The sequence below is a fragment of the Mastacembelus armatus genome, chromosome 17 (assembly GCF_900324485.2).
Source record: "Mastacembelus armatus chromosome 17, fMasArm1.2, whole genome shotgun sequence".
Classification (NCBI taxonomy): Eukaryota; Metazoa; Chordata; class Actinopteri; order Synbranchiformes; family Mastacembelidae; genus Mastacembelus; species Mastacembelus armatus.
This window is the reverse complement of record NC_046649.1, coordinates 20,191,514-20,200,768: the sequence shown is the minus strand read 5'-3', so window position 1 is coordinate 20,200,768 and position 9,255 is coordinate 20,191,514. Positions and strand designations below refer to the sequence as shown.

Sequence of the window (9,255 nt, the reverse complement as noted above, 5' to 3'; positions counted from 1 at the left end):
TAGACGTACATGACAATAGTGTCAAATGAGAGAAGAATTATTTTCTAATAATTATTTAGCTTGTATTTAGGTAGACCTATGCTTATAACTCTAAATTTATTTCTGTGGAACGGGAATTTCCGAGCAGAACCTGAAGGCAGCACATTGACCTCCAGTTCCCAGGTGAGACAGACGCGCGTCCTTCAATGGACTTCAACGCAGGTAAGGACGTAAGAACTGGGTCGGCTGGTTTGAGTGTCTGCTCTATGAAACTCCACACAGGTCACAACAACAACCTGTGGGACGTGTCTCTGAGTTTTGTGTTCTTTTTCTTTTTTTAACAGAACTGGGAGGGTCTTAAACTGCGTGGAAGGAAAAACAAGAGGACAGAAGCTTTTTTCTGGGGTTGAATCATTTCGGCTCATATTTATGTAACTAACTAACAACGATTAACCAACAAACGTAACAGCTAAATGGTAAACGAAGACGGGATCGATGGTGAGTTAACGGTAAATAATAATAACGGTAACTTTCAGTGTCGAAAGTTTTTATCTTCGACACAGACCGTGTCTTCAGCTGTTCACAGCGTCGGTTTGTGTGTTTTGACAAGCTGTTATTGATATTAAAGAAATATATAACTTCAGCTCAATGTTGGGCAGGACCGGTACAATAACCTGGATTTGGAGCTGGACTGTGATGGAGGAGCCGCTGCCGTGAGTAACTTTATTAACTAAGCTCAGTTTGTGAAATACACAGATAAGCTCCTGTGTATTAGCTGCACTTCGCAATAAACTGAAGGTTAAGAGCTGAATTTCTGCTTTAGTTTGAGTCACGGCCGGATTAACCTTCTACGTTGCTCCAGGGCAAAATGGTGCAGCAGGGCCCCCCATCAGCCTCCCACCCCAGACTTTGAAGTAACGCTAGTGTTAATATAATTCAATGGTTCCCAAACTCCCCTCCTTTTTTAGATAAGAACATTTCTGCCCCCCTCACAACTTTTAGCAAAACTGCAACTTCTTAACAAATAAACCAAAATAAATACACTTTGCCTTAACTTGTTCAAACATGTTTCAAGCTGTCAGAAACTAACTTTAGCAGACAACACACTGTGGTCTCTCCTTGTTTCCCATCATTGTACTGTACATTTTTTTCTTGTGTTTGCTTAGAAAGTTGTGGATTGAGTTGTTAAGGACTCATCCTTTGCTGTTTAGCTGGGAGCCCTCTCATAAACCTGTCCATGTTGTGCTAACAGTGTCTTAGGGCCCCTATGTGGGCCCAACCCTCACTTTGGAAACCAAAGGGGTCATTCATGTTTGCTGTATCCATGGTTTGCTGTGATATATGTTTTCTGATCTGCCCAAGTCTCCGTGCAGACGTTCACATGCAGCTCAAACTTTGAGTCAACTCCAGACTGTCCACAGCACAAGCACACTTTTTTTTCTGACTTTTCAAATATCACAAACAAAGGAGCTTTTCATCTTGCTGTCAGGAGGTTGTCATTTCTAGCGTGTATGTCTGGAACACGTCTGGTTACGCATACCCTGTATTTAATAACCCACCCTTTATGGACTGTTAACCATTGCATATATTCTGCTTTGGAGAACGTGTAGCAGCCAGTGGCCAGAGAGTGATGCTGTAAACATGCAGTCAGTCGTTAAACTAAAAATGTAAAGAGTTCTATAACAGGACAAAAATCCAGAACAGACCTTAAAATCCACCTTGAATTACTTTGAAAGAGACATATTTCTTATAAATATCAACTGAATGTACAGTAATCTTTATGGTCGCAGTTGGACTTTCTGTGTGATTCTTAAACAGGCAAGTCAGTAACATGATTAGTTTAATATTCAGAGCTACAAACAGTGATCACTCAGAATTTAGTGTCATCACATTTGCTTCACGCATTCAAGATTACCTGTACTCAAAAGGTGATTATTTCTTCTTCACCGTCTCTTTAGCAAAAAGGAGTGTTATTCAGAGGGATGTTCAAGAGATCCTGTAGGTCTGCAGAACCATCTGTCCAAGCAGAGGTGATGTCTTTTTAATACGTTAATGTTTAATATAAAGTTACGAGTCTGAGTGATACGGTAGAAACTTGGCAAACTAAGCAAATTAAGTAAGATTAAGCAATCTTGTTAGTGCTAATAAAAATCACTCAAATACTCCTGATAGAAGTGGAACATTAGTCACATATTTACATTAAAAATTGGGTGATTTATTGGATTTGGCCCGTTTCACTGGATTTACATCATAGATAGATGCACTTAGTTGCTGTGCAAGCTGCTGCTGTTCATGACACGCCAAGTCCCTGCCTGTAATTCTGACATCAGCATCAGTCCAAAAAATACAACATATATTTTTTTTAATTTTATTTTAAGTGCCGTATGCAGTATACGTAATTATTAGGTGTTTTTTGTTCTTCCAGGAATCAGGTGGGATGTTCAGTGGATTTTTTAAAAAATCCCCAAAGTCCTTAAGAGCAACGGCACAATTACAGGTGAGAGCTGTGTGTATCAGTCATCATACTTTACTTAACAATACATTTACAAAACAATAATATTGATTGTTTGATTGATACAGTTTAATATGTAATATTTCTTTTGATCAGACAGGTACTGACGATGCAGAGACACTAAAGGAAAATGAGAAGCAAGTAGAAGAGAAGCCAAATCTGGTCAGTCTATTTATTTCATCAGTTATGAGTCATAAGTGACCACACACACACACACACACACACACACACACACACACACACACACACACACACTCAGGCAGAGCAGACTAACTTCTGTCAAAATTCCCTCTCTCTTCACACTCCTCCTCTTCCACCTCCACCACATCTTTCTCATCATCTCCCTTTTAGTCCTACCTACCTGTTACTTTGTGGTAATTGTGTATGTGTGTGTTTTTTTTTTTGTGTGTCCTTGCCAGGACAAGAGCAACATGAGCCAGCGAGAGAGGAACGAAAAAAGTGAAACACTGCCAGTCTCAGACAGACCAACTGAAGAGGTTTGCAAGCAGTCGAGCGCAGCTGCTGCCCAGTGACCTGTGGACCCTATGACACTGTGCTGACCTCTCATCTGTTTCTGTCATTTGGTGTTGCAGGAAATGGAGGCGACATCCACATATGACAAAGTGAAACCAAGAGTAACTGAGGATAATCAGGTACAGTTTGCACTTCTCAGCTGTACAAAATCGTGTGTTGTTTTTTGTGTATTTCTGCTGTACGTTGTGTTTGAATATTTAAAGGTTTCATGTGCATTTTAGGCCTAAAACAGAGAGCTATTTCTTCTTCTCTCCTCGTTGTCGTGGCAAAACCCGTTGGATGAGCAATAAGGAGAGTGCAGACAGATTGTCTTTTCAGAATATATTTCTTGCAACAAAGGAGCAAAACAGAATAGAACACAATCGATCAGTCTTCCCCAGTTGTTCCCCAGTGGCTCAGCTCCTACTAGGCTGAGGCCGCTACTTATACAGACGTGCAAAGTAAATGCAAATAATCAGTCACATAATCAGATAATTAAGTCTGTACCTCCCTATTGTTCTACAAAGTGATTCCCTAATAAGGCTATATTCTAAAACTCTATATTCTCATTCGACAGTTAACCCTCCATCCTGGGCGTGCTCTGTTATCCTTGTCCCTTCCTCACACCTGGTGTCCTAAGGAACCTTTCTCCCAGATACTCCTCACTAACATCCTTGAGAACACTGTGTCCCTTAGTGTCAGTCTATACTAGGTCAGGAAGAACATCAACATCAGATATGATTATGAAAAACACATGAGCCTTAGTGAATTAACCTGTAAATGAAAACCTGTGAAACCTGAAAAACCAAGAATACAGTAAGAAACAATAAAAACCATAATCAGTAAGAATAACCAATCATTGAAACTCATATTTCCATTACAGTGTATGTATCCATGTGCATTTTAGGCCTAAAAAAGAGAAGACGATTTCTTCTTCTGTCCTCGTAAAGCAGCACAAACAAGCCTTTCATATCGTTGCTGCCAGTGATGAAAAGGGGCTTGTCTTCCACCCTGAAGTGACGCAGTAGTGGCACAATCAGTCAGCGTGTTGTACTTAGTGTCGTCATGATTACATGTCGAATGGATGTGTGTCTGCTTATGTCATGAAACATATAAGTACAAAGTACAAAGGAGCTGCCACAGAGGAGAAATGACTTAGCACAAAGTGATCTGTTAAATTTTCTAATGTAAAATGATTAAAATTCTGAAGGAAACTATAATGAACTATAATTTATGGCATGAAAATCAATTTAATCGCTACAGACTACCTAATGTTTCAATTAAGTATAAATCTTTGAAATTACACGGAGAAAGAACTTTCTATGCAACGTTTTGTTTCTTTTGTAGGTATTTACTGCATTTACTCTTTGATTGTTTACTTCAGGTTGTATCTGACAATGAGGGGATGAAAGAAGAAGACGAGTCTTTATCAAAACAGGAAAAGAAAGAGGATCAGGACGATGGCAAAGCAGAGGAGGTTTGTTAAATGATTGATTGGTTTGATTTGGACCATGATAGTCAGTAGTAAGAAATTTTTTTTTTTTATTGAAGTAATATTGTAATCCTTTTTTTCTGTTTAGAACAAAATCAAGAAATCCAAGAGACACAATCCTTTCATGCCTCAAGTCAAGGTGACATTCAACATGTGTTTTATCTTATGTGGATGATAGCTAATTACAGTTACTTATGTGTCATGTGTTGTGGGCTCATCTCTGAACACCATTGATTTGTGATTCTTTTTATGTGTTCCAATAAGATCACTTCTGCCCCTGAGAAAGGTTTTTGTAACCATCTGGATTTGGTGGGAACCAAAATCAGCACTAAAGTGAAAGCGATGTTATATATGTGCATTACAAGTGCTTTAACTGTGTATTTGTGTGTGTCCATGATTTCAGAACATTAGAAAGAGGCAAGTGCAGGACGGAGCTGCAGGCAGCACAGCTGAGGTAAAGATACTAAAATGCTCAAGAATTGTATTTGATGCTGCTTCTCAGATTTCCAGTCACCTTTCACACATACAGGGCTTTACAATAAGCTACTTTAACCTTCTCCCTCCGAGTGTGTGTGTCAGTATGTAAATGGATATCCAGCAGACATGTAATCCACCCTCTACATCCACACCAACCGGTGGTGTTTGTGCATGCTTTAGCATTGACGGATTAAGGCGCAGGGTGCCCAGCCTTCCTTTTTTGCTTCACACGAGCGTCTGGTTGTTTTTACTTCTGCAAAAACAGCAGAAATAAGTCAGCACTTTCACAGTCTAATTTACCATCACTTCCTAATCTAAGCACATACAGCCTGAAAGTGAAACTCAGAATATCTGATTAGGTTTCTCAGTTTTGTGTCTTATTGAAATACACTTAAAGGTGCAATGTGTAAAATGTGAAAGATTTAGCGACATCTAGTAGTGAGATTGCAGAATTCAACCTTCTGAGTCCCCCTCACAGCCATTTCAGGCCTAAAGGAGGGTACGGTGGCTGTCACTATTAAAACAAAACGCAATTCCTTGTCTAGAGCCAGTCTTTTGTTTGTCCTCCCTGACATATTGTAGAAACATGGTGGCGCAACATGGCTGCCCCTGTGACAGGAGATCTGCTCCCTATGTACATTCACAAGGCTCATTCTGATACTAGGAAAATGTTATGGTTGTTATTTTGCAGTGATTACTCACTAATAACAACATATTCATGAGTGCTACATTCATTTTCTGCTAATAGATCACCCAATACATCAAACATTACATTTTTAAGCTACACTGCAGAGCCAGAGATTTGGTTTTATCATTAAGCAGAAAACATTAGCATTTGTTTTCAGGCTGAATTATTTCTGTTTTGTCAGAACAAAGGAGGTCACAGGTCCTTGCTAGATCATCTGGATGACTTCCCCACGGACCCAGGACAGCACGAAGCACATCAGGTTGGTCTCTGAGGAAAAATATGTCACCACATTTAAATTTTAGTATAATCTGTCACTTCTTTATTCACTGCTTGTATAGCAAAAATAAACATGCAAAATTATTCCCAATCTAATGCTTTTTTTCAGAGTGTGGAGAACCTTATGGAGTGGTGGGAAACAGTGGAGTGTAAGTTACAAATACAATGCATTTTAAATTGTCTTTGTTTATGTTTTGTTTTGAGAGCACAGGGCAGAATTTTTAGTTTTGCCTTGAACTACTTATGCTATATGTCACAAAATATGCAGACACTCCTATTTACATATTTTATTGTTCTGTTTTTCATCCGTTGGGGCTCTTAGTTACAGTTTAGGGAATCTGTAACGTGCAGTTTTTGACAGCTAGAATGCTGGATCCAGGCCTTATTGCCCAAAATCTGACTGACAGTCTCCACAGAAGATGGGAGGCTGGTATAGCAGCAGATCAATACTCATGGTCTTGAAAGTAGATGTTCGTGTATCACATATTGGTGTAAGGGTCAAGTGTCCACATATGTTGGTCCATCTAATGTAGTTAGCATCATGAGCCATCTGATGCTTATTCTTTCTTTACTTCCTCAGCATGGGAAGACACGCCTCAAGATGACAATATGACGGAAAAAGAAGAGGCCAAGTAAGTGTAGGCTCCAACATGTGTTTACAAAATATTTCAGTCTGTTTCTGTCACTTCTGTTTTTACAATATGTGGCCATGCAGATAGTTAAGATTTGAAAATCCAGAGTAATCGGGATGTTGTTTCTAGAAAAAAACATACTGCAAGCAAATAAACGTTTTCATTGCTGTGAATAGCATAAAAAATGTATTCAGCCCCATTGTATTGGAGAGTAGTCTGAAATCTCTAAGCTGAATATCTCAACACTATTGCAAATAAAGTTAGTACTAGTTGGTTGGCTGGGTACCACTAGTGTTAAGTGAGAACAAAGGCATTTTAAGATACAGTCTCAGCTTGCTCCTTTCAGGGCATTTGCATTGACAGCTAAAAAGGTACAGAAGGGCATCCGTGTCTTTAATAAGCTGTTCACGGAACGTGCCGAGAGCCTGTGGCAGCACATCATCGACCTCAACAGCATCGCAGACGGACTGGACAAGTTCAACAAGAACACAAAGATCGCTCAAATCACCGGCGGCTCCACCAGCGCTCTCGGAGGCATAACCACCATCGCTGGTCTCGCTCTGGCCCCTGTAACCATGGGAACTTCCTTGATTGTGACGGCTGTGGGGCTGGGCGTGGCCACAGCGGGTGGTCTCACATCAGCAGGAGCTGGCATCTCCAACCAGGTCAACAATTCGATGGACCGCAAGAAGGTGGAAAAGCTAGTGGAGGACTACCAAGAGAAGATGGTTGACCTCAATAAGTGTCTGAAATTCATCCAGCAGGGTATTGAAAACCTGCGCATGTTTGACTTGATCAAGATGAAAAAACAGGCTTATAATCAGGACTTCCCTGTGCTTAATAGCAGCTTCTATGAAGACGGTGCCATGGCAGGAAAGGCGGTTCTAATCAATGCCAATGAGATCATGCGTGTGGTGCAGATTGCCAACATGGCTGGCAGCACAGCAGCCAGAGCGGTCCAGATTGCCAGTATGGCCACTGGTGTGCTAACTGGACTCTTTGTAGGCATGGACATTTACTTTGTGGCAAAAGACTCCAAGGAACTCAAGAAAGGTGCAAAATCAGAATTTGCTGCCAAAATCAGAGAGGTGACCATGCAGTTGCATGATGGTCTGGTGGAGCTGAACATGATACACCGGGAGCTGCAGTCCATCACACCAGAAAAGAATGTAGACAAGCATACAGCTGCTTCAGACAGAGACAAGAAACCATAAGATAAGAAATATCACATTGAAGTGTAGATGAAATCTGTTACATTAAAAAAGCCATCAAACACTGAGTCAAATAGGCTTTTTAAGATTCAAAACATTTCTTTTAGGGAACTAACGACTCAAAATTTGGCTTGGACTGCTGGGAGGAAGTGAAGTTTTGTGGTAAATAAGGTATCATGTCTGCTCGTCAGGCTGTTGTGCCAGTATTTGAAGGCACAACAGAAAACAGGATATTTAAATAAATGATGTATTTGTTTAGCCCAGAAGTAAAGAAATGGCTTCTGTAAATATTTTCTAGACTTTATCAATTAAATTGTTGGTTAGTGTTTCACTTTAGTTTATACAAAAACACAGACTTTTACCAAACAGGTATAGTAATGAAAGCCCTTCTTATTTATAATGTTTTGGAAATATAATATGATACATTATAGAATTTGTCTGTTTTCAGATTTTTTTTGTGTTTTAAATGTCTGCTATGTAAGACAATTATTTAACTTTGTGTGCTTCAGGTTCTGGATCTGTTGTTAAAACTGTCTTTTAGCTGCATGATATTGGTCTGGTTTCAACAAGCAAAAGTAATAGTCTGCTGCCAGGTAGATTGTTTTAGAAGAGCAAAATAACATGACAAAATTATTATGAGTTATTAAGAAACCAGGATGTGGTTAAATCAGCTGATTGTAAATCCACCATACAGTTCATGTGTGAAGTCCTTCCCAGATTCTTACTGGTTAGTTTCAAACCAATTTACTAAATCAAAATCTAAGGAATATTTAAGACTATTTACATTTTTCCAGGCTGGTAGTAATATTTCAAACTTACTGCTGGAATCTGAACTGTTCATTTTTGTCTTGCTCTGTGTGGAGTTGTTCATTCACTGATAACCTTTATGTGCAATATACTGTACTGTGTAATACATGTAAATGTAAAAATTGTTAATTGAGGATCAGAGAAACAGTTTGGGAGTCTGCATTATTGCTTCTGTCAGCCACTGCACTTACTGAGAGCTGCTGTTTGCTCAGTTATTTTCCAAGATAAACTTGTCAGATTCCTCACTACTGTTGACTGTTCTTCAGAGATTTCCATGATGAATGTGTAGATTGACATATGCTAGCTGCAACATTTCTGTGGCCCTTTAAATTTTTGTCATTGTAGAGGAGTGGCACATTAGTTTTTAATCGTTTACTGGTGCAGTTGATATAGAAGTTTAAATTATGGGTCTGCAGCATTTTGAGTAAGTTTAAAACCACTTTTTTGTCACTATTCATATGTGCCCTTTGATTTTTGATTATGAAGATTGCTGAGTTTCAAAGCTCACCTGTTCAACATGTTGCAATAAAATCAAACATGTTTACACTTGTTTTTTTTTTTTTTTTTAGCTTGATGTAAACCATGTGACCACGTCCAACCTGTGATTAGTTACAGTAAAAACATTTCTCAGGCTGTGGGATCGACCAGGAACTATTTAGTCCCATGCC

At 39.3% G+C, this 9,255-nt stretch overlaps 1 protein-coding gene across 1 annotated transcript; it reads left to right on the top strand.

Moving 5' to 3' along the window:
- The first annotated feature begins 129 nt into the window (after positions 1 to 129).
- On the top strand, positions 130 to 9,136 carry apol1 (apolipoprotein L, 1). The gene is made up of 15 exons (XM_026314539.1): positions 130 to 201; positions 324 to 488; positions 639 to 692; positions 1,938 to 2,009; positions 2,405 to 2,476; positions 2,588 to 2,653; positions 2,911 to 2,988; positions 3,085 to 3,144; positions 4,389 to 4,481; positions 4,585 to 4,635; positions 4,900 to 4,950; positions 5,843 to 5,920; positions 6,047 to 6,086; positions 6,518 to 6,569; positions 6,916 to 9,136. The coding sequence occupies exons 2-15, from the start codon at positions 453 to 455 to the stop codon at positions 7,781 to 7,783; spliced, it is 1,671 nt and encodes a 556-aa protein (XP_026170324.1). The 5' UTR covers positions 130 to 201; positions 324 to 452; the 3' UTR covers positions 7,784 to 9,136.
- The last annotated feature ends 119 nt before the right edge of the window (positions 9,137 to 9,255 follow it).